Raw genomic sequence first — 26,183 nt, 5'->3', positions numbered from 1 at the left:
CCCAGTTATTTGACAAAATTACTGAAATTAAATTAGAGAAAATAAACACTTCAGAAATAATGGTTTGAACGAGTGTGTGTACTTTTGCTTCTCTAGATAGCATATTTGTAAATACATATCTCAGGAATAATATACTTCACATTGCAAAAGAGAAATAATTAAGCAGCTTATTTTAATTAGTTTCTTTTTGTTTAGATGGAATATTGTCAGTTGCCCTTCCTCCAAACATGTAGCATTTTAGCAGAGTGTCTGAATAGTAGAAGATTCTCAAAGCCAAGTTTATAACTTTTTAGATGTTTTTATTGAGTTGATTCCTTTAAAAACCTTCCAGCCAAACCTATAGCTAGGTAAAAGCAATGTAATTAAAAGAAAGCTTCTGGAAACTGCTCAAAAATATCTGTCATGTTACCAACTTGAAATGAAAGGCGTATTTCCTAAAATGGCATCTACATTTTTATACTTTGCATTTTAATCTTATGATGTGTCTGGCAGCGTGAAACTCATTCTTGGGTAATGGGTCTGAGTAAGACATATTTGTAAGTGAGGATGTTATGTGTAGGTGAAAAAGCTGTATTGCACCTTTGCACAGCCTTTCCATCACAGCAGCTTTTAAATTTCCTCAGGAAAATTGACTTATGGGACATAAATTACAACATTGGCAAAAATGTGTCCTGACCTGTAGGAATAGGAAAACATGTTAATTTTGAATTGTTTCCACTTTTTATCATCAGATATTTGATTTATCCTTTTATTTTTAATGAATTGTTTAGAAACGTTTGAAAGGGCATTAAATCTTCCCCTCTTCCATTAATCTGCAAATGGGGAAACAGGGGTGTTAAATGGCCTCTTTAGTATATTGCTTTATGAAACTGCTGATTCTTGCAATGCCGGGCTACAAATACACACTAATTTAAGGAACACTGAATGTAAGTGGCAAGCTCCTTGCTTTTGTAGAGAAAAGACTAATAGCTTTATTTTAACAAGGCTCTTAACACCCCAGCCAGCAGCAGGCACTGAGTGAATGAAATTGGGAGAACTCCCATGGACTAAAAGCATCTTAATTCAACATCCCCCCCGCTCGCCCCCCGCCCCCAAACACCAAGCCCTCCTGATAGGCTGTCATAAGCTGTCATAATCCAAACAAAGAAGATCGCCATGTGCAAGGCATACCAAGGTATGAGCTCTTCACGTTGTTTTGAATGAGCTCTCTGAAGTTTCACTTCCTGAGCAGCAGAGAGATAAATATGCCCAAAATCCAAGCATAAGTTCTAACATTACATTGTTGTGGAAAAGACTATGTTTCTGTTATGGCTTAAGTCAAGATTATTCCTATCAGATGTATATTTAGGTCATTACATTAAAAAAAAAAAAACCTGCATGATACCAAGTGAGATAAAGGGCTTCTTTAAAAAAAATTAATTGGATCAAAGCCGCTGACCTTATGTTTTTGTGATGTGAGACATTACCTAATATGGAGTTCTTCAAGGAGACGCATTTCTGAGTCTTGTTGAGCACACAGCAAAATGAGAAATGAGCTTATAAATGCCTCTGCCAGTTCTCTCTCCCCTCACTCCCTCCAAAAGTGGCTTGACTTCCTAAGGACCCGACTAAAACTTATAATTAGTTTCTCTTTGGCAACCCTCTAGCTGCAGTTTCCTACTTTCAGTTCACAGCTATTTGTAAGAATCTTTGTCCCCAACACAATAATCTGTATTGCCACCATTTCTGATTGGGATAGTAAAAGTGATCAAATTACAGGAGGAGATGAGATAAGTTATGATTTATCCATAAATCTTATATAGCTATTAAAATTCACGTTTGTGGAAACATATCTACTAGCACAGGAAAACACCAGTAGTAAATAGTTGGGAAAAATTTCTGTATACCATTAAAATATGTATATATTTGTAAATGTTAACAGAGGTCATCTTTGGGTGACTTAGGGAGAAAAAAATAGGTAAATCTGTTTTTTAAATAATGGAACGCAAATGTATTGCTCTCATCTCCCTTGACTAACCGTGTGTCCCTGAGCAGGAAATGACTTTTCTCATCTCTGTGTCTTAGAGTACTTAGCATACGACTCTAATATTTAGAGTCACTAACAAATGTTTATTTACTTGAAAGTATTAATCTCATTTTCTGAGCATGATAGCATAAGACAGTGCAACCAGTGGGTGTTTATCTATTAGAAAACTGTAAAGATTTTCAACACCATAGAGTCTGGCTTTCAATAGAGCACCAAGCAACATCTCATTGCCAATTCCCACATAGCCTTTTACAGACTTTCTATCAGTCAATGTTCAGTTGCAGAGAACAATACACACTCTAGCTAGCTTAAGCAGGAACAAATTTATTACACCATGTTAACAGGCTTACAGAATCATAAGGAAGGCTAGGAAACGAATTCTTAGATAAGCTTTCAGGAATGACTTCCCAAACCACACAATAGAACTAGGCTACTCAGGGAGCTTCTGCCATTTCTTTGAGGAAGGTTTTGGCTCCACAAGCCACACAATAATGCCTATATCAGAAGCCACCATAATTAGGAAGGTGCCACAAACAGGAATTCACCTTTAGTGCCACCAGCTCCAAAGCTAGCTATGAAAGCTATACTCCACCCCCAGAAACTAGCAATGGCACATCTGCTAACACTGCCATGGGAAAACCAAGCACACCTTTAGACGTTCTTGCCAGAATCAACAGTGGAAGCATAGCCACTGCCTCAACTCCATTTCTCAAATGACGTGGCCCACCTTAAATCACACCCAGAACATTGACTACAAGGGAATTCTGGGAAAGGTAGTTTTCAGCTTTCCGGGCTCTATGGTTCAGAGTGACCCTCGACAAGGAGGGAGGATCGAGTAAAGCTCGCCAACACACCATATGAGCCACAGATCTTGTCTTACTGAAGCTCTTGGCTGCTTTTGACACTGTGAACCACTCCCTCTTTTGTGGAATTCTTTTCCCTTAATTCCTGTGAACGTTCTCTCCTTGCTCTCTTCTTGACCAACAACTTTTACTCAGAATCCCTCCTGGGTTCAACTTTTTTTTTTTTTGCCTGCCCCTTAAATTATGGTATTTCTAAGATTATTATTGGCATTCTCTCCTTTCATCACATGTCTTTTCTTCTACTCTGTCACTGTAGATTCTTCCTGGGCAGTCTAATTCTTTTCCAAGGTTTCAGGCACCAACTATAGGCTGAATGTTCCTCAATTCTACACCTCTAGTCCAGATTTTTCTTTGGCATTGCGAACTTTTATACTCAATTATCTCTCAGGCATTTCCATCAGATGTCCCAACTCAAGCTTAATATATCTAAGTGTTCCCTCCTCCAACCCCTACCCCTACCCCCTAAATCTGTTCTTCTTTTAGTCCCATCTCGGCAACAGTTATTAGATTCACCTAGTTGCTAAGTTCAGAAACTTAGGCATGATTCCAGACACATCCTTCCCATTAATTCTCAGTCAGTTGTATTAAATTTACCCTCTTAACATCTTTATGATGCTCCCTTGTCTCCATCCTTTTGAATAGCCCCTTGTTTAGGCCTTTATCATCTCTGACTTAGACTGTCACGGGAACCTCCATACTATGGCAAGAATAATCTCTCTAACTGTTCAATATGTGCTATCACTTATGGAATATCACTTCTCAGTGGGTTCACCATCAACTAATGGTAAAATCAAGTTCCTTGGCATGAGTTCCTCCAAGACCCAGTCTATGGCAGTTTCTCCAGAGCTTGGACTCTGGGATCAGACAGACCTGAACATTGTCTCAGATATGCCGTGTCCTAGCTGTATGACCTTAGGCAACTGCTCAGTTTTCTCATGTGCAAAATTGGGCAACCATTGGGGATATTTGAGAGGAATGAATGGGCTAATGCAAATAAAACATTTAGCCTTGTGCTTGGCACTCAGTAAGGGCCAAATAAGTGTTAAATTGTAGTAATCAAAGAAGTACTAAAAAATGGAGGGCGAGTCCGTGTTGGAGAGTCTATGTTCTTGGGTAGACTCAATATTGTCTATATGTCAGTTCTTCCCAGCTTGATCTATATATTCAATGTACTCCCAATCAAAATCCCAGCAAGTTACAAACTGATTCTAAAGTTTATGTGGAGAGGCAAAAGTCCCAGAATAGCCAACACAATGTTGAATGAGAAGAACAAAGTTGGAGGACAGACACTACCCAACTTCAAGACTTACTATACAGCTACAGTAATCAAGACAGTATGGTATTGGTGAAAACAATCTACAAATAGATCAGTGGAAGAGAATAGAGAGCCCAGAAATAGACCCACAGAAACACAGTCTCAACGGATCTTTGACAAAGTTGCAAAAGCAATATAATAGAGCAAAAATAGTCTTTTCAACAAATGGTGCTAGAACAACTGAACATCCACATGCAAAAAAAAAAAGAAGAAGAAGAAAGAAAAAAAGAATCTAAACACAGACCTTATAGTCTTCACAAAAATTATCACAGACCTAATGTAAGATGCAAAACTGTAAAACTCCTAGAAGATAACATTGGAAAAAATCCAAATGACCTTAAATTTGGTGATGACTTTCTAGCTGTGACACCAAAAGCATGATCCGTGATATATATGGGAACTCTCTGTACTTTCCTCTCAATTTTGCTACAAACCTAAAACTTCTCTAAAAAATAAAATCTATTTAAAAAAATTGTACTAGTGGCAATAATATTGTTGTAATCATAATAGTAGCACCAGTGATATTGTTGCTACTGTTCCTAATATTCTTTTCCTTAGAGCCTCTGTTTCTTCTTTTACCAAAATGTTGACATTCCCTGGGAACACAGTGCTCCTTTTATGCCTCCATGTTGTTTCACTTTGGTTCTGTCTACTGAGAATGCCTTCTCCTGCTACTCCTACCCCTCCTCCTCCTAACAAACTCCTCCTCATTCATATTCAAGTTTAAATGAAGCTTCAACACCCCCATGAAGCTGTCTTCAGCTCTCCCAGGTGGACTCTGGTATCTGTTCCTTCAGACTCCCACTACCTCCTTCAGACTGACACTCCAGCGGTGATCTCATTGTACTGTAATTGTTTGCAGGCCTGTCTCTTTTATATTTAAAGCAATGAAGAAATCAAGCTGCTGTTCATTGTTTTGAAAGTGGTACCTAATGTGGCATTAGAATACAGAAGGTGTTCAGTAATTACTAACTGAATGATTGTATTAAAGTTGCTGCAGTATTAATAGGGAAACACACAAATACATATACAGTTGGTGAAGAATAGAATAATTTTTTAATTGAAGTATAGTTGATTTACAATATTGTGTTAGTTTCAGGTGTACAGCATAATGATTCGGTTATACATATATATGTGTATATCTGTGTTCTCTTTTTGATTCTTTTCCATTATAGTGTATTACAAGATATTGAATCTGTGCTCTACAGCAAATCCTTGTTGTTTATCAATTTTACTCTCATACTCCCAATTTATCCCTCCCCTCCTTCCCCTTTGGTAACCATAAACTTGTTTTCTATGTCTGTGGGTCTGTTTCTGTTTCGTAAATAAGTTCATTTGTATCATTTTTTTAGATTCCACATATAAGCAATACCATATGATATTTGTCTTGCTCTGTCTGAATTACTTCACTTAGTATGATAATCTCTAGGTCCTTCCATGTTGCTGCAAATGGCAATATTTCATTCTTTTCTATGGCTGAGTAATATTCCACCATATATGTGTGTGTTTGTGTGTGTGTGTGTGTGTGTGTGTGTACACACACACACACACACACACACACACACACCCCCCACATCTTCTTTATCCACTCATCTGTTAGGTTGCTTCCATGTCTTGGCTATTGTAAATAGTGCTGCAGTGAACACTGTGGTGCCTGTATCTTTTTGAATTAGAGCTTTCATCTCTTCCAGATGTATGCCCAGGAGTGAGATTGCTGGATCATATGGTAACCCTATTTTTAGTTTTTTTGAGAAACGTCCATACTGTTTTCAAGAACAGAATAATTTTTGATGTATAAGCATGCCATCCATCTTTTGAAACCTGGCCTTTGCTCTTCTACTTCCATGAAGTTTTTCCAAACACCTTCATCTGTGCTTCTGCTAGTAACATCCTGAATGACATTGGTTCATGCATTGTCCTAACTCACTCTTTAATTATTTCATTTCTGATCCTTGTTTTCCCAATAAGACTAAAAGCTGCTTAAGGATAAGGATCATCCTACATTTCACAGAATCTAGCGTGCCAGCAGCTTACCAGAACCACAGCACATGGGCGCTGCCTCCTGAGATCCCAGAATGTTGACTGCCATCATTAGGCCAGGCCAGTTCAGATAACGGCCCTGAAAGTTTTAACTTGGAGTTTTGTGGCCACGTGAAAAAAATTAGTTGTAAATGTCTAAAGCCATCCTAAGGATACATAAATATGATGTTTTTCTTTTTTTTTTAATTTTAATTTTACCCACAGTCTCCTAAAAGACCCACCTCATTCCTTATTCTTCTGTATCTATGGCAACGAAGCATGATGTTTTTATAACAACCACAATTAGTAATTGTCAACATATTTCTGGTATTTACATTAATTCTCCCTCCATAAAAAAATAGGTCAAAAACAAAACAAACCTTAGATAGGAGTGACTGGGGACAATACTTCTATCCATCGCTTCTTTTTCTGTGCCATTTATTTATCCCCTAACTGTCTGACACCATCCTTGCCCCTAGTTTTTGTTAAAAAGGTTAGCAGTTTAAATCAGGGCTTTATCCTAATGCAGAGAATTCTGTCTCTCTGTAGTTACTTCTAAAGCTGTAAGTGCAATCTTCATCCTACCTAGGTCGCTATTGGGCTGTCAACCTCTCAGATGACGCCAGGTGCTCCTATGTATTGGTGAAATATAAAGAGGTTTTACAGGGCACACTCCTAAGGGCCTCCTGTAATAATGTGACACCAGGAATAGTCTTTCTTAACTCTAAATGTGCGTATATTCTCGTTTTGCAACACCTCCCCTGACAAACCCTCCCTACACACACCACCCAAGCTGGGATGGTGGTTGCATAGAGAGCTGGGACTTTTCGTAGGAGGAAAATAAATTCCAGCTTGAGTACTACCCAGAAAAATTTCCTCTACAACCTTGACACTGTTACTTCCTGTGCTTATTAGCAAACTCCCCCTTCCCCTCCATTATAAGAGGCCAGGTTTTCTATCTACCCCTTCCATGCACATTATATGAGAGCTACCCTAGCACAAGAGTGAGGACACGGGTGGCCATAAACCACATGTGTTGACGGGAGGAGGTGAGGAGTTGATCAGTCACCAAGTACCTTCCAATACCATGTTCGTCCCATATGTGTCTTTAGTTGGTATGATAGATGCAGAAAGACTCTATGTAAAGTCTTCAGATTCATGGCACTAACACACTTTATTGAGAACCTACTGGGGCCAGTCACTCAGTGCCCATCAGAATCTCAGAGGCTGGTGGAAGAGACCTGAAGAGAGGTGAACACAGGAAGTACATAGGAAGGGACAAAAACCAATAAAGACCAACACTAGATTGAAAATAGTTTGTCATTTCTCTGTTTATAAGGGAGCGGGCTCAGTGAGGTTCAGGTGATCAGAGAGGGCTTCATAGAAGCTGTGGAAGAGGTAGCTGATTGCCACCGATCCCAGGGAGTAAAGAAAGGTTTCGTGGAAAGTATACACTCTTATCACAGCCAAGAGGAGCCTAAGGAGACGTGATGACTAAATGTAATATGGTGTCCTGAACAGAAAAAAAATTAGATAAAATCTGAATAAACTATGAACTTGAGTGAACAATACTGTATTAATATTGATTTATTAATTGTAAGAAATATACCATAGGAATATGAGATGTTAGTTATAGGGAAACTGGGTGCAGACTACATGGGAACTCTCCGTACCATCTTCTCAATTTTCCTGCCAGTCTAAAGCTGTTCTGCAAACTAAAGCCTATTTTGAAAGAAAAAAAAAAGCGGTCTTAACAATCTACAGACTACCCCTGGCATGGTGACAGGAGGGAGTCAGTTTGACAATGACCCTTTTTTTGAAAGAAGTGACTTTGTCGTTAAATGCCATGTTTGTGACTCGATCATCAATTCCTATAACGATGCTGAGTTCTTGCCTGCTTTCCCGTGGTTAATTTTTGGCAGGCAGCAGCAGCATTTGTGCAGTGATTACAATTTTGAGATGCATTGACAGTAACCAGGGTGCATAATGGATCTTCATCTCTAATTACTTTTCTCTCCACAGGTGTCTGGAAAGGGTCCAGATGGGAATGCACACAACCTCCGCTTTGAGGGGATGGAGAGACAGTACGCCTCCTTACCCAGGTAGATCACCATCCCACCCGCACATAAAGTCTTCAGAAAATACACATGAAATAGAAATCTGGCTCTGAAACGGGGAGTATGTTATAATTTTGCCTTACTGCATCTGCCACAGCCCTCGTGCCATCTTCACAACTGTGCTAATAATTGAAACACTTGTGGGTTATTTTTTAAGGGAAGAAAATAGTATATCATGGCAATTGAACATGTCAGCAAGAATATTGGATTCTGAATGGAAATCCTAAGCCATTGCTATAAACATGGTATTGAACAGCCTGTACCCAGCTTAGAGACAATAAAATAGTAAATCCTCTGTCCTAGGAATTACCCACAAGGAAGGGCATGCCAGCCTTAACCCTGGAGCTTCATGTCAAAAAGCAGGGTGTTAAAAAGCAGGAGAGAAATATGAACCTGGAAAGGGGTTCTTTGCTTGATTTAGAACCTGACCGTGTTCTTCGGGCAATAAGCAAATATTGCTGAGAGGCACCGACACAGTGTGGGGAAAAGACAGCTGCGTGGGAAAGTTCGCTTGGTGATTCTGGCCTAACAGGATCCACTTATGCTGTAACTAGACACCCCTGAAAATGAGATACAATTCTCAAAGGTTTGTGCTCTTATCTGTGAGATGAAGAATAATTTTAGTCTGTAATCAATGGCACATGACAAAGAGGAAACCTTTCCAAGATGACATACAGTGCAGTGACTATGGGAGTTGAGTGAGTTGAGAGTGTGAGAATTTGTGGGTTTGAAAACAAAAAACAAAGAAAGGTTAATGCCAGGCAGAAAACTAAAATGTTACAGAATATCTGCTTTTAAAGGGGGTGGTGGTGGGGAGGACCCTAAGTAGATCTTTTCTATCATCATACTGAATTGTTAAAGTGCTAACTCGGAGCTGGGTTACCGTTTTGAGTTGCATGTTGGCTATATTTCTGCGTGTGAAATGACGAAAAGAACAGCCCGAGTATTACAACAGGCATAGCCCAAGTGACCATTTGCTCTTATAAATAGTAATGTTGATTTTCAAGAGTAATAAAATCTCAAATCTACCAGAGAACCAATTCTGAACACTGACTGGGCAGGATACCCAAAATACAATATTTTAAAAGCTCCTGTACAACTATATTTTATCTGCATTTTCCCTTTTTATATGTTGTCTCCTAGTTATTTTTCTCATCCTTGATTTCTTTCCTCTCCTTATTTTTTTCCCTGGCTTAGTAGTTTGTTTTCGTTTTAAAAAATAGAAGTAGTCTCCAAAATTCATTTTAAATATAAAATTTCTGGCTTTCAGTATTGAAGTGCATGGAAATTGTGGTTAAGGCAGATGGAAAGTACTGTATTCTTAGGATAGGAAGAAAAAGGAAAACTGGAAACAGTTTAATGTCTTCCTGGCCAACTTGTACTCAGACTGCGGAAATGGATTTTTTTTTTTTTTGGTACAAATCAAAAACACAGAAATAGCATTTATAAGTACAGAAATTCAACAAATTTCGCTCATTCATTCCTTCCCCAAGTATCTACTGATCATCTACTATGCATCAGGCCCTGAGAATCTGGAGACTGGGGATGCCGTGGCCCTAGACACCTAGACAAGGACCCGCCATCTAGGATGGGAGGCAGCAGAACAACTTTTTGTGAGAGTGCAACCAATGCTTAGGTTAGTAATGATTAACATAAAGTCCTCTGAATTTCCAACTCCTATTTATTTCAATTAATAAGCCCTGAAATGCTCAGCCGTGGCTGACTCTAAACACATCTATTTTAGGATTAAACACTGTGGAGGGAGTGTTTTGACAGAGGCAATACGTTGATGCTGTTTGTGGCTCTGGAGCTATCATCGCAATATATGAATTGACAAAATCCTGCCAGCCCCGAGAATATAACTGTAGCCAAAAGTGAGGCATCTTAGACTGAAAACAGTTTTGACGAACAGTGCACTCACACACGTAACACAATGGTAGAAGTGATGAGCTGCACGTGCTAACACACATTTTTAGCTACCTGGCAAGAAGGAGTCGTGATGGACGATAAATAAGGCTCAGACAAGTGCATGAGAGGTCCCTGGCACTGGTCTCTTAACGCAGGGGCTTGAACTTGCGTTTCCATCTCAATTATCTAAGGGGGATATACAAAGTATCCCCACCAACATGCTCTGATCCATGGAGGGTGGGTCCATATTTACCCAACAGGATGCAGAATGCCGAGGCAGGGGACAAGCTACTGGCCTCTGTGTGCCGGTGACATTTACCCTGGTTTTCTAGTCTTCTCCCGCCCCTAGAGATTTTACTGTGCACTTAATTGAATCACCCCAGCTCCACTGCTCCTTTGGTCAGGGGAGTGAGGCGAACACATCTCTGTAGGCACCAGATCCCCTCTTAGTCACAGAGGTGGGGAGCTTTAAAATATTTATGGAGTTAAATTTTTCATTAAAAATCGGAATAATTCTGTCTACAGGAAGTCAGTGGCCAACCTTATAGGGGACTTAATATGCTACTGACTGATTTGGTTCCTATGCTGTTTGTGGAGAGCATCACAGGAGTTTTAAGATACACTCAACAGTGTTGATTTATATGCCAAACTTGGAGCCATCAACACGGAGAGAAAATGCCCCCCGGTGCATGGAGTTGGGGAGGAGCCCCGGTCAAGGGACACCCTGCTATGCTTTCATGGAACGCTGTCATTTTAAAGTGGGCCGTGCAGCCTGCTGCCAGGCTGGATGACACCTGACAACGTAAAGCCAGAACCCTAGCCAGTTCAGGAAAAAGATAATTCCCAGCACTTGCTAGTTATGAGGTTGCCTAAGGCTAAGGGCTAAGCGATGTTAAGTGTTATCGTTAAGCAATTTTAAATCTTCTGCCTCTGAAGAAAAATGACTTTATTTCTTTCCTCCTGAGGGTGCTGTTTTGGAAAGCAGAGCATGGTTGTACTACAGCCTCGTTAGCAAGCGCCAGGCTTTTCCCAGGGCCGGTGTTTTAGCATCCTCTCCAGCCCCCACTTCTCTCTGGTAGTAAACAGAGCAAAATCAGCATCCCCTTATTCTTGCCTGACACAAATTATTACTCGCCCTGGGTGAGCAGAGAAGTGGCTGTTTCCAGGGCTGCTCTAATGTGTGAACAACAACGTGCGTATTTTTGCAAACAGCTTCTTTTTCACTTCAGCCTCCCAGCCTCTTTCAATCCTCGCAGGCCCCATTCTGATTTTACAGGCCTCCTCCAGGTCCGTCTGTTCAGCAGTGAACTCTCTCCTCTCCCATCTGAAGCCTCCGTCATTCCCACCTGGCCCATCCCCAGCCCCATGGGATCCCATTATCCCTTCTCTGCAGGTGGCTCAGTGCATCGGCACACGAGGTTGCTCTTCCGGGTTTGTAATCAAGTGTTGAGTCCTGAGGAGGGAACAAAAAGGCTCTGCATCTCTTCTGTGGTCCTACATGCGTGAGTGCCGAAAGGTTGCTGGAGAAACTCATAAAAGCACTCACGGGTTCCTCTACAAAATTCACATTATCCAACCCCAGCTGGGCCCCTGCTGCTGTCCAGAATTCCTTTTAGTCGTGCTGTCGACTCCCTTGACTATCCCCACAGTGGCCATTCCAAACCTTTTCTGCTCCCGTTAAGTTCTGCAAAGATGACTAAGCCCCCCAAGCCCAATCTCTAGAGATGATCTCACTTCCTTTCCTTTACAGCCGTGAGACATTCAACCTTAGTTCCTCAACTTCTCCCTACAATTCAGGCTTGCTCTGTCTTCACTAACACACACCTCCCAAGGGGAGACATGAAGGCGTGGACTTGGAGTCAGGCCATAATTACAGCCCCATCCATCACTTCTCACCTGGGTGACCTTGGGCAAGGATCCAACTGGTCCAGGCTCAGTTCTTTAATCTGCAAATTGGGGATTATATTAGGGACTCTGTACAGCGCCTGTATGAGTATTAAATACAAATGATACAAGCAAAACCCTTAGTGAAGAGCCTGCCTGACATAGTTTAAGGATTCTTTTATATTGTTAGTTCTTTTTAATTTTCTCTCTGGGGATGACATGTTCCTTTCTTTTATGAGTCAAACCTATACAGCAGAGCTCATTCTCACTGGCTTCTTGGGGGACCCTACACAGTCAACTACCCCTCTCTCAGCTGCATCTTCAAGCCCTTGGCAATTGCTTTCCTCCCCCTGCCTACTACTCTGAATGCATAGTCTCAGCTGCACAGTTCACTGGGAATTCCTCAGCGTGGAGAAGGGAAGCACCAGCAGCTCATGGAGATACGCTGGGGACATAACTGAGGCTGGAGGATTAGCCAACGCTTAGGGAAGGACCAGCAGTCCGGATGATCAAGGAAGAGGGCACAGCAAACTGAAGTGATCTGCATGATAAGCTGTGCTGTGGACATGCTGGGAGACAGCAATCCTTATGAATAGGGAGCTCATATCAGGGATATAGGAGCTAACTCGGGTCTAGGCAAGAGGCCAATAAGACTTAGATGCAGACCCAGTGTGTCCCCGGTGGTGGAGACCCACCCAGTGTGAGTTAACCAGCAAGGCTGGACATGATGTTTGTGCTCCTAGGACAGATATGATGAGGGAGCAACACTCTCTGGACCAGCGCGGGGAAGTCCTGAGATATCGCGAAAATGCTCCTGTTGTCTCAGGACTGGACAGTGCTGACTGAGCCTGCAGCTGTAGTGACTCATAGCCGAGCAGGGCTCAGGTGGCAGGACTACCCCCTGAGCTTGGCTGTAGTCCATCCGAGAAAACAAAGATCTTCCCTTAACCCTCCTTCCTCCTCCAATTCCCACTTTCCTGCTTTAGGAAAAAGTGGCTCTATTTCCACACCACCCACTGAACTCTTGCCTCTTGCCCCAGGCTTCTGAACATGTCACTGATGCTTCCAGCGGACTCTGCTTCCAGTCCTTTTCTTTCTTTCTTTTTAATTTTTATTTTCTACTGGAGTAGAGTTGATATACAATGTTGTGTTAGTTTCAGGTGCACAGCAAAGCACCTCAGTTATACACACACATGTCTCTATTCTTTCCAGCCCTTTTCTTTTTTTCTTTTTTTTTTTTTTTTTTGTGGTACGTGGGCCTCTCACTGCTGTGGCCTCTCCCGTTGCGGAGCACAGGCTCCGGACGCGCAGGCTCAGCGGCCATGGCTCACGGGCCCAGCCGCTCGTGGCATGTGGGATCTTCCCAGACCGGGGCACGAACCCGTGTCCCCTGCATCGGCAGGCGGACTCTCAACCACTGCGCCACCAGGGGAGCCCCAGCCCTTTCCTTTATGTGGATTCTCTCTGAGCTGCCTCCTCTATTCTTATAGGTTCAGTTCTCATCACTACGATGATGAATCCAAAATGAACCTTCCTATCTCACTCTTATTGTGACTCCAGTTACAGTTGCTGCTTAATACCCATCCTCCTACCTCCAAGAGACCTCAAAGCCCCCATGCCACAACCCAAGCCCTCTGCCACCTTTCTTTAGTTCTTCCTTCTTTCAACGTCCATAACATTGATTTAGCACTTTACCAGTGCCACTGAAAACACCTTGAATTAGATATTGATTCTTTGCTGCCACTTTCCACCACTATTGGATTATAGATCCCTTGGAAGAAAGGATATTGTTTTATATCCATCGTTTTTTACACCTATCAACAGGACCTAACATAGGACCATGTATACAGTAAGTTTTTAATATGTGGGTACAAAGATGAGAATAGATTTGTTTTTATATAAGTAAGTTGTAGGAAAAAATTCCTCCCAAGATTTTTTGACCATTTACTTTAGGGCACTATTTTCCAGGAAGAGTATTGATTTTCCCATGAGAATGTCCCTTTTCCCTGGAATCAGTAAAGCCCAGACTTCCAAATAGTTATCTCCTGTTGAGCGCTTACCATGTACCAGGCACTCTTCTAAATTTTGTATCCACTGACTGACTTAATGCTCACAACAGTCCTATGACTCAGTACCAACCCTATTATTATCCTCATTTCATAGGCGAGGACACAGGCAGAGAGAGATCAAGTGAAATTGTCCAAGTTCAACAGCTGGAAGTGGCAGAGTTGGGATTTGAACCCAGGCAGTCTGGCTGCAAGTTTGTACAATTAACTTCTGGGGCTCAGGTCATCCAGCTCAGAGTCACATCCCCACTCTGCGATTATTCCATGCCCTTGTCTTATTTGCTCACCTGTTTATCATTCTCACTAAAGTGTAAGTGCCTTCGAGGACAAGGGACCGTATTTTATTCATCTTTGTATACAACACAGAACATTACTAACAGACAGGCTTGGTAATGCCTTTCAACTGTTTCTGCCATGCTGTCATAAAATCAATTCTTTTCCCATTCCCTGGGGTCCTTCCCTTGAAATATGAACAGTTTAATGTGTAATTGCTAGATGAACATTAAGCAATAGACTTTGCCTACCAAGAAGGGAATCCTGTTTTGTTAGAACACTCCTGAGAGTTGAAAAAGCAGTATCTGCAAATTGGTACTTTGGTTCTTTGAGATTAAAATTAATATCTATCCAGAAGAAAAAGGATGGCGATAAATTTTCTGGTCGAAATCTGCATTAGCCCTCCCGAGGAGAGAGACTCACTTTCCCGAGGCTGATGCAGGACAGAGGCCTGCTCGGGCCAGGTGTGGCTTCTGGTCCTGATGATGCTCTTGCCCGTATTCCATGAGTTACTTGACGGGGAAGAAACGTCTCTCTGAACAGCTCAAGCAGCTAGAGCGTGGCTGTGTAATGAGGAGCAACATACTAGAGCTGATTTTGGGCAGAAAGAGCAACTCTAGAAGGAGCTAACAGCTTATGCTTGCTTCCTAGGAGCCCAGAGTAAACTCGCTTTCTAAGTGTGTTCCCAGTGTTTTGGTGCTGGTTAGGACCGTGTCCAGGTCAGAAGAACACGCCGTAAGAGCATACTTCCGCTTTAATGTTTCCGTTAGCTCACTTTGTGGGTTTCGGGTTTCTCGTCTGTCTGTGCCGTTGCCCAGCCCCAGGAAGACTCCAATCACAAGTGCACGGCTAACTTCGAAGCCTGCAACATGCTCAGCGCCTACTAGGTTACATTATCCACAGAGTCGTTTACCTCACTGCTTAAGGACACTCTCCCTCTCTGATTTCTCGTTCTCATCTCCAGTTAGCTTCTGCTCTGCTCGCAGCTATTGAATTTTCCTTTGCCGACGTTGCCTTGTTTTCTAGCCCTTGCTAAGCAGTTGGCAGTGACATTCAAGTTCTGCAGAGATCTCCACCAATGGCACAGTCCGGGTCGTTGCTGAAGCTAACGGAGGTTGTGATTCAATGAGTTCAGTGAAAACGTGAGCAGTCAGCAGGTGTATATATGTGTGAGCGAGTGTCCGGTGCGGGTGGAGGTTTGGCCATGTGGATCTGTAGAAGTTGACAAAGCCTCCGTACTGCCTAATCGAGTACTTCTCTCTGCCACAAGGCCAGTTTGTCAAGTAAGATGTTTCATGAAAATATATGTACTGCTCGCTATAGCCCTGGCAGCTGGTCGAATGTTCATCCAGGGTTTGAGGCCATTACAGCTAGTACTTTCTCTCAGCAAGTCTCTAGATGGAGCCCTGTCGCATTTCATCTAGATCCGACAAATCAAGACCGCTCTCCCCAACACCTTCCTTGTGGCACAACTTTATCGGAACAGCCCTTTCTTGCAGCGAAAAGCTACCTCTCAGCATCCCTGTCTATGACTGCTGCTCTGACTTTGCAGGCCAGCTGAGACGGGCTGAGGAACTTGTCTTTAGCGCATCTCCCACATCTGCATGTGACAGAGTTTAATGCTTTTGAAAATCAATGGAGCTCTTTTCACCCACCAGATTCAGATTTCTCATCCTTTCTCCTCGGTCCCTGAAAATCTAGTCTCTACTACCCCTGCCCTGTAGAGTGAGCTGCCTATGTGACTGGCCCTTCTACCACCTCACTCTTAATGCAGAGGACAAAATGATGAATTAGCAGCAATTTAATTCTTTGTGAGCTTAAGATGTCTCTCAAGATGTCGACTCAAACTTCCTGAAAAATGCAAAAAGCCCTAGCATGTAATACCGCCTTAAGATGCCAAACAGCTGAGATCGGGGGTTAATGCTACTGTCATATCATTTTTATGTCACTTGGTTCCTCAGATAAAAGTCCATTTTAATCAAACTTTTTATCATTTCCTCATAGCCAATATATCCTTGATGCCAGTTGGAATATTTGATATTAATTATTCAGTCGAAGGCCTCCATTATGAGTTTAGCTAGAACGTTAGTGATTTAAAACAAGTTCGGACCCATTACAGTACTGATGTCCCCAGAATTGTTTTAAATGAATCTTTTTTTTATTGAAGTATGGTTGAATTACAATGTTGGGTTAATTTCTGCCGTACAGCAAAGTAACTCAGTTATATACATATATACATTCTTTTTTATATTCTTTTCCGTTATGGTTTATCCAAGGGTACTGAGTATAGTTCCCTGTGCTATACGGTAGGACATTGTTGTTTATCCATTCTATATGTAATAGTTTGCATCTACTAACCCCGAGTTCCCAGTCCATCCCTCCCCCACCACTACTCCCCCTTGGCAACCACAAGTCTGTTCTCTATGCCTGTGAGTCTGTTTCTGTTTTGTAAATAGGTTCATTTGTGGCAATATTTATATTCCACATATAAGTGATATCATACGGTACTTGTCTTTTTCTTTCTGACTTACTTCACTTCGTATAACAATCTCTAGTTGCATCCATGTTGCTGCAAATGGCATTATTTCGTTCTTTTTTATGGCTGAGTAGTATTTCATAGTGTATACATATGATATCTTCTTTATCCATTCATCTGTCGATGGGTATTTAGGTTGCTTCCATGTCTTGGCTATTGTGAATAGTGCTGTTATGAACATAGGAGTACATGTATCTTTTTGAATTAGAGTTTTGTCTGGAAATATGCTTAGGAGTGGGATTGCTGGATTATGTGGTAATTCTATTTTTAGTTTTTTAAGAAACCTCCACACTGTTTTCCACAGTGGCTGCACCAACTTGCGTTTCCACCAACAGTGTAGGAGGGTTCCCTTTTCTCCACACCCTCTCCAGTATTTGTTATTTGTAGACTTTTTAATGATGGCCATTCTGACTGGTGTGAGATGGTACCTCATTGTAGTTTTTATTTGCATGTTTTAAATGAATCTTGGTGGACCACATGTATTAAATTCCATAGATTTTTACTTTTCCCTCATTTTCCGTAGAAATTCCTAAACTGTTACATATTTGTTAAGCACTCTTTTTAGAAGAAGAAGATGTGCTTGCTATTTCAAATAGAGTGCTAAATCTGGCATTACCTTGAACTTGAAACATGTTAAGATTGGTAAGCTGACATCCGTGTTTTCCCTCCTGCACATATATTTTAAAGTTTTAACATTGATTTCCCAATTCTCCAGCGAAAAGGAAAGAAAAGAAGGTTATTTTGTGCATAGGAAGCTACTTAGAGTGTTTTTTTATCTCTGATTTCTTATATTCTCTGGTCATTCTTGATATTTGCCTATTGTATGGTCATTCTACCATCTGCCCCCAAAAGTTCCGCGCACTGGAATTACTGTGGTGAGTTTCCTGACTGCGCCGAGCTGTTAATGCACGATGTACTGCTCTCCCTCTGCACCCGCCTCCCCATCTTCTAAATCTCTCCAGCTATTTGCTACTGTCTCTTGGCCCAAGTTCCTGGGTTTGCTGTATACAGGTTTTGTCCTGGCGTCAACCTACTGCAGGCATAGACACTCTGAATAAACCAAGTATATTAATTCGTTGTAATATCTGGTTCGTATGTATTTGTGAGGCCTGTGTTTTATGATTATTTGAAGTGACATGACATCACCAAAACATGCAGGGATCTTGGATAAAAAATGAGTGCATCCCCAAGAATATACAGGGGAGAATGGCCAGCCTCTTCAATAAGTGGTGCTGGGAAAACTGGATATCTACATGTAAAAGAATGAAATTAGAACACTCCCTAACACCACACACAAAAATAAACTCAAAATGGATTAAAGACCTAAATGTAAGGCCAGACACTATCAAACTCTTAGAGGAAAACATAGGCAGAACACTCTATGACGTAAATCACAGCAAGATCCTTTTTGACCCACCTCCTAGAGAAATGGAAATAAAAACAAAAATAAACAGGTGGGACCTAATGAAACTTAAAAGCTTTTGCAAAGCAAAGGAAACTGCAAACAAGACAAAAAGACAACCCTCAGAATGGGAGAAAATATTTTGAAATGAAGCAACTGACGAAGGATTAATCTCCAAAATATACAAGCAGCTCATGCAGCTCAATGTCAAAGAAACAAACAACCCAATCCAAAAATGGGCAGAAGACCTAAATAGACATTTCTCCAAAGAAGATATACCGACTGCCAACAAACGCATGAAAGAATGCTCAACATCACTAATCATTAGAGAAATGCAAATCAAAATTACAATGAGGTATCACCTCATACTGGTCAGAATGGCCATCATCAAAAAATCTACAAACAATAAATGCTGGAGAGGGTGTGGAGAAAAGGGAACCCTCTTGCACTGTTGGTGGGAATGTAAATTGATACAGCCACTATGGAGAACAGTATGGAGGTTCCTTAAAAAACTAAATATAGAACTGCCATATGACCCAGCCATCCCACTACTGGGCATATACCCTGAGAGAACCATAATTCAAAAAGAGTCATGTACCAAAATGTTCATTGCAGCTCTATTTACAATAGCCAGGACATGGAAGCAACCTAAGTGTCCATCAACAGATGAACGGATAACGAAGATGTGACACATATATACAATGGAATATTACTCAGCCATAAAAAGAAACGAAATTGAGTTATTTGTAGTGAGGTGGATGGACCTAGAGTCTGTCAGAAAGAGAAAAACAAATACCATATGCTAACACATATATATGGAATCTGAAAAAAAAAAAGGGTTCTGAAGAACCTAGGGGCAGGACAGGAATAAAGATGCAGACGTAGAGAATGGACTTGAGGACAAGGGGAGGGGGAAGGGGAAGCTGGGATGAAGTGAGAGAGTGGCATGGACATATATACACTACCAAATGTAAGGTAGATAGCTAGTGGGAAGCAGCCACATAGCACAGGGAGATCAGCTCGGTGCTTTGTGACCATCTAGAGGGGTGGGATAGGGAGGGTGGGAGGGAGATGCAAGAGGGAGGAGATATGAGGATATATGTTTATGTATAGCTGATTCACTTTGTTATACAGCAGAAACTAACACACCATTGTAAAGCAATTATACTCCAATAAAGATGTTTTTAAAAAAGAGTGCCTCCCAAATGCCTGAGCACATGCATTTAGTTTCCATTTTTATGTACCAAATTCTGCACCTAAATTGTTTCCAAGATGTCATGTTTATTCCTAAACTAGCCAATTGTATTTGAAAAGAAAATCAAACGAAGAGCAGTTAAGGCAAAGGAAGTAAGGGGAGTGTCATAAAATATACCGAGTGCCTACCATGTGCTGTGTATTTTACATGCATGGTCGCATTTTATCCTCGCCATCCATGTAGTCGTTAAGATGCTCATTTTTTTAAATTTAAAAAATCCATCCTTGAAGTGGCAGAATCAGAATGGAATCAGAATTCAAACTCAGTTCTTTCTGGTTTCCAAGGTCTTTTTTACTTTGCTTTACCACACCTCTAACACGGACAAGTTCGGGAGAGGTTGGAGTACCTCATCTTTTTTCATGAGCAACATGAGTTCATGGGAAGGAAGATATCTAAGGTCACTTTAAAAATTCACCCATGTTCATTGTCTTTTAGGGCTCTAAAAAATGAAAAACGTTGAACCCTTCAAGGGTAAAAAAAAAATCATAATAAAATACAGTGAGACAAATAATAGGGAATTTATGAGAAAAAAAGAAAAATACTTTCAAAGTGTATCATTTTCATTCTTATATCACTGTGATAAGTTTTCCCTAAGTAAAAACAAGATGGCCACATTTTCCTTACAACAATAATTCTGTTCCTTTTGGGAACGTAAATAAGGATGTAAACAGCTCAGCCTAGGGTTGTGCGTGCACAATGGCTGCAAACCCCAAGTGCGTAGACCAGGTCCCCAGCCCCCAGAGTGCACTCTGCACTGCCCTTCCACAGAAACACTTGTGATGGGGCATGGGGTGGAACCAATATTTCTTAAGTATTCATTATGCTTCCAGAATTCTAGTGGGCACTTTAAATGTTTGAGTTCATTTATTTCTTGTAACAATCCTGAAATAAATAGTATTATCCCTATTTTATGGATGAAGAAACTGAGGCTCAGAGGTGCAAAGTGGTATGGCCAGAGTTGCACACAGAATATGTAGCAGATTTTGGATTCAGTGCAGCTCTTTCTACCTCTGAAACCTATAGGATCTCCATGAATCAAGTTGTCTTGTGCTAGGCTGGCTGTAAACAGGCAGGAGAGAAGCATTCAGTGATCATCCTCTACTAAGGCCACCCTCGCTGTGCTGACCCCACCCTGAATCACCACAGTATGTAACTGTGGGACGTGAAAATGAACCAACCCCTAATAGGCTTCAAAATGACTAAGAACAGCATCCGTGAACCGCAGAGTTCCCCTTTAGCATAATAAACACCCACCTCCTTCCAGCTGAAATATCTTTTAAACCGTGCTCTTTTTTAAAGACTGTCTCTTTGTCATGCTAGTGTTTAAAAAGAGACACTAGCTGGTTCCACTTCAGCAATTTTTATAGCCAGGAAAGTATTGTTGCTTCTTTCCCACAGATCCTCAGGGGACATGGTGAGATGCAAATGCCAGATAACCATGGAGGGATGGCTTCTATTGACTCTGCTGCTTCAAGTCCCAAGAAGAGAGCTTTGGCAGTTGATTGCCATGGAGGTGCCACAGAAGCCCATCTGTGCCCTGGATTTTATGTGACACAGGCCCCATGACCTCAGTCAGAATGCTGGGAAACACCTTGGTCCAGCTCCATTATTTCTAGCAAAGGCAAACATTTGTGGTATAAATGTGGGAATGGTTGGTACAAAAAGAGCAGCATTCATTATGTGTTCTTCCTTATATTCCAAGTCTTTAATTAAGCCTAGATTGAAGCGATTGGGGCTTATCCCAACAGAAGGTTGTACCGCTCGACAGTCAGCAGAACTGACGCTTACGAGTTGAAGACAGCATCACGTGTTAACTAGGTAGGAGCCTGGCAATTCTCAGTGGCTACTCGCCACCAACAATATGTTCTGGGGCATCATTAGTAGCCTTTGAACTTGACCATTGCTTGAAAACGAAGACAGGGTGGTGGCGGCTGCTCAGATAAGGTTTCTGCCCACTAATTGCTTGCATGTATCTGAGGCAGATGCAGACCCATTTCCAGAAATAAGAGTGTGTGACAGCCTGGGTTTTGCAAGGTACTGGAAAGAGTTGAAATTGTTGCAGCAGAGGTTTAAGACAGAAAATGAGCCCACTGAGCTATTTTGAGAAGGAGTTTGCCACGATGAAGTTTTTCTCCTGGAAACAGTCCTACAAAACCGGGATTGGAGTTTATGCTTGGTCACTTTCCACTGATATGCTGGTGCTTTGACAATTTATGCTACATGGTCTGGACTGTGCAATACCCTTTTACAGTTTTTTTCCAGCTTCAAAATCAGGTCCATGTATAAGACAGAGCTTCTAGCCAGTGTTTTATATGAGTAATTTCCTGATGTGCTGCATGTAACGTGGCCAAGATAATGTGATGTCTGCCTTCTGTGGGTTGGTTATAGACAAGTCACTTATGTTTCTACCTTGTCGACAATTTGAATTCTTCAATTTGTCCTTTTTCTGGTGACTCTTTTCATATCTGATTTTTTAAAAAAAACACAGATCAGTTCTGAACTGTTCAGAGCTAACTGTGCAACTGTATTAGCCTAAACAGATGAGCCAGGAAGGTCACCTACCCTTCCTTATTCCTTCATTCAACAACTATTTACTGGCTACCTACTAAGTGCAATATACTCTGTAGGCCTTGAAGATATAAGTGCTGTAGGACACAGTCCCTGTACCATGGAGCTTTTAATTCAGTGGAGGAGATAGTAATTGTACAGTCACAAAGAAATCATAAAAACTTGGCAGCTCTGCCCATTATGAAAAAGGAGAGATAAGTGATTCAAGAAAATATAATGAGAACTTGGACCAAATGAAGGGAGGGAGTGAGCTTTGAGCTACGATCTGAAGGAGTTTAGAGAGGAGAAATAAGAAATATTCCAGACAGATGAAAAACACATGCAGAGGCCTTGGGTAGGAGAGAACATGGTGAACAGAGAGACTGAAGGAAACCCACGAGGCTGGAACAGCGACTGCGGGAGAAAAGCAAGAGAAGTCAGACCGTGGGTGGTTGTTAAGGACGTTTAGATTTATTCAAACAGTAATTAGAAACCATTATGAGTTTTAGCAGGAGAATGACATGGTCAGACTTGTGTTTCAAATCGGTGGAGAATAGATTGAAGGGAGGCTGGAGTGAAGGCTAACCAGGTCAAAGGTCATTGCTGCTCAGGCAAGAGATTGTGGTACTGATGCTAGTGGAGACGGGAGAAGATGGTGGGTGGCTGGTGATGGGTTGGTTACACGTGGAGGTGTGGAGGGGAAGTAAAGCCAGGTGTCATGAGTGAATCCACACACAATGGCGTGGGTGAGGGTACCCTTCCCCCAGAGAGGAAATGCTGGGAGAGGTCTAGGTTTGGGGGGGAAGATCATGAGTATGAATTGGGAGGTGCTGGATTTGAGGTGCCTTTCAAGCTTCCAGAAGGAGACCCTGAAATGTAAAGTAGAGATGGCTCAACATGGATGGGAACTACAGTGGCTCATCCAGGATGTTAGACTAAAGTGTATCCATCAACACTGAACAGAGGACCCCAGGGTATATCAGCAGTGATGATGTAATGAACTAGAGTCTCAAACTCAGAAAGTACAGACAGAGGCAGGGGGACAGTACAGATTGCACGGGCCTGGGCTCCAATTCACGGTTGTGACTTGTCTTTATTGCTCTGTAGACAGCAGAGGCTTATCTATCACTGTCTGTGTAATTTCATTCTGAAAATGATATTTTTCTCAAGTAGGAAGAAATGGTGACTTAATGCCATCTGGCATCCTGTGACTAAGCATAGCTCTGACCCCATAAAGCATAATCATGAAAGGAAGAAGGAGCAGTGGAAATCGTTTTGGTAACCGTGCTGTGCTTATAAAATAGAATATCCTTGTTCTTCAGAAATATGACTGAAATATTTACGGGTAAAAAGGCACAAGTCTCCAGTTCACTCTCAAATGGTTCAGGAAATAATAATATGTATATGTGTATAATAATGTGTATATATGTGTATGCATACCTGTGGAGAGAAAAAGGGGGTATAGAGGGGAAGGGAACCTAATGGAAGAAAAGAGAATAAATGACAAAGTAAGTGGGGCAAAATGTAAAGAATTGGTGGATCCGAAAAAAAAGGTATAGGGAGTTCTTCATACTATTGTTGCAGTAGCAATGACAGTGCTAACAAGGAACGGTAGAAGTTCTCATGATTTTCTAGTACAAACTCAAAAGTAAAAAATGCACTCATTCTGGAGTCTTATGCTGGGTTTTCCCCCCAAAGCAGACCCAGAGACAAAGATTTTGGAGCAAGTGATTTTATTTGGGAAGCAACCCCGGGAAGTCCTGGAAGGGGAGTGAGGAAACGAAGGGAAGAAAGCAGGTACCAAGCGCATTAATAAGCAGCGTACTGCTGCGGGCAGCAGGCAGGGATCAGCTATGCAGGGCCCTCTGGAAATAGCATGAAATGCGCTCACACCTTGTCCCTCATGAGGAACCAGGATGCTGCGGTATTTATCGTTCAAGTCCTGTGTGTCATTGGCTGAGGGTTGCTGCTGAAGGAGAAAACTCCTCTGCAGGTCCAGGGCACTGGTAAGAGGACGCCTCAAGCCTCCAAGCACAAGTCCTTGGAGTAAGTCCTGTAATGGGTCCTCAGTGCTGAGGAGCTCTGGGCAGGGCAGGGCAGCACTGCTCCAAGCCGCATCCAGTCCCAGAGTCCAAGTGGATCAGTCCTGGTTGCCTTTCATGAGAGAAAAACATGTAATTATTAAGTAGCCCCAGACTGCCTTGATGCCTTCATTTTATTTTTGGAGGAAGTGTTCTGCGAATTGGTCACGTCTCATATGGAACACAGTGAATAACGATAGCATCGACAGGGCAGCCCAAGAGCATAATCCCAGAAGAATGTATTTCTGGTTTCTCTTCACTCAAATATGCAATTCATCAAAATGAGGTAAAGTCTTTGACAAGTTCATTTTCTTTCGAGCCCGTGCTCAGAACCTCACTAAAATAGAGCAGCACCTCTGGGAATACCCCCGGGATTATGGAAAGCCTCAGGAAAATGGAAATTTGGTCGTAAGGTGCCTAAATCAAGCATGCCCAGTAATGAAATGGGACTTTGAGTGTCTGCAGTGACTTTACTTGTGATCATGGCTGTAAACACACACCAGGTCAAGTTCTGCATGGATTTCAACATGCCACCTTTGCTCCAATTAAGAATAACAGGACCGTGGCCAGATGCAGGGACTAATCATATATCTTTGGTCATGTTGCACCTGTAGGCTCCACAGTCTCACCTTATTTAGCCTTAGACTTTATGTTAAGATACCACTGTTGGGCTTCCCTGGTGGCGCAGTGGTTGAGAGTCCGCCTGCCGATGCAGAGGACACGGGTTCGTGCCCTGGTCCGGGAAGATCCCACATGCTGCGGAGCAGCTGGGCCCGTGAGCCATGGCCGCTGAGCCTGCACGTCCGGAGCCTGTGCTCCGCAACGGGAGAGGCCACAGCAGTGAGAGGCCCGCGTACCGCAAATATAAATAAATAAATAAGATACCAGTGTTGTGTCGTGAAGCCTACAAAAGTGATCAATCACATCCAGTTCAATTAACGTGCTTAAGCTCATCTTCCTGAGAACAAAAGGTATATGTCATAAGTCAAGCAGGCTTCAGGATAAATTCCTAAGGTGTAGTTACTAGGTCAAAGAGTGAATATTTTTAAAGTTCTTGAATATATACTTCCAGACTGATCGCTGAAAAGGTTGTATCAACATACACCCTCGCCAACATGGAATACAAAATATTTTTTAAACTGTGTCAATTTAATAGATTAAAAAGTAATAATTATGATCACAGCTGTTCTAACTTGTGATTCCTTTACTCTTAGGGAAGTTGAATTTTTCTCATATTTGTTGAAATTTGCGTGGATTTTTTTTAGTCTGTGGTAGCTTATCTGTTTGCTATCATTTCTGTCTAGGTTTGTCTTTTTCTGCTTGATTTACTAGAACTCTTCACATATTAAGGACATTAACACTTTGTCATATGTTAACTTTAATTTAAATTATATGTACAGTAAATAGGAATTTATAATTTTATAAGTTAAATCTTCAGTCTTTTGGTTTATGATTTCTTCTTTGCTTTTACTGATATATTTAAAAAGTTGTCTCCCATCGTCAGATCAGATAAATATTTGCCCATATTTTCTTCTAGTTCTTTATGATCTATTTTTTCATGTATTCTACTGCAGGAAAGTTTTGAACATGTGTCATCATAAGCAGTAATGTACTTTCATAATGTCGTTTCAAGCAATTTCAACTATGATGTTGTTATAATCATAAAAAGTACATGGCAGTCTAGACACCCATGCTAAATGGCTTTGTACAAACACGGTGGAAGATATCTGTGCAGTTTATTGACACACATTAACAGTCATTTTATATCCTGCTCTCACTGCAGTTAGGCCCTGTATTAAGATCCACATGTGTCCTGAAGCATTCTGACCAGGACCCTTGGAACATGGTACAACACCAGGTCTTTAGTGTCCTGGGAGTAGTCGGGATCACC

The 26,183-nt window shown here is 41.6% G+C and overlaps 1 protein-coding gene across 2 annotated transcripts in view; it reads left to right on the top strand.

Annotated features, from left to right (window-relative positions):
- PARD3B (par-3 family cell polarity regulator beta) overlaps positions 1-26,183 on the top strand; it is a 1,056,812-nt gene that overhangs the window by 973,752 nt on the left and 56,877 nt on the right. For both annotated transcript variants that reach the window (XR_009520117.1, XM_060016243.1), the window contains exon 22: positions 8,246-8,325. Coding sequence is in view for 1 of the 2 variants with exons in the window: in XM_060016243.1 (XP_059872226.1) it covers positions 8,246-8,325 (80 nt within the window). In the remaining variant the exon portion in view is untranslated. The remainder of the gene's footprint in view (positions 1-8,245; positions 8,326-26,183) is intronic.

This window comes from Delphinus delphis, chromosome 7 (assembly GCF_949987515.2).
Source record: "Delphinus delphis chromosome 7, mDelDel1.2, whole genome shotgun sequence".
Taxonomy (NCBI): Eukaryota; Metazoa; Chordata; class Mammalia; order Artiodactyla; family Delphinidae; genus Delphinus; species Delphinus delphis.
Note: the sequence above shows the minus strand (reverse complement) of the source record. Positions and strands in the feature narration are given on the sequence as shown.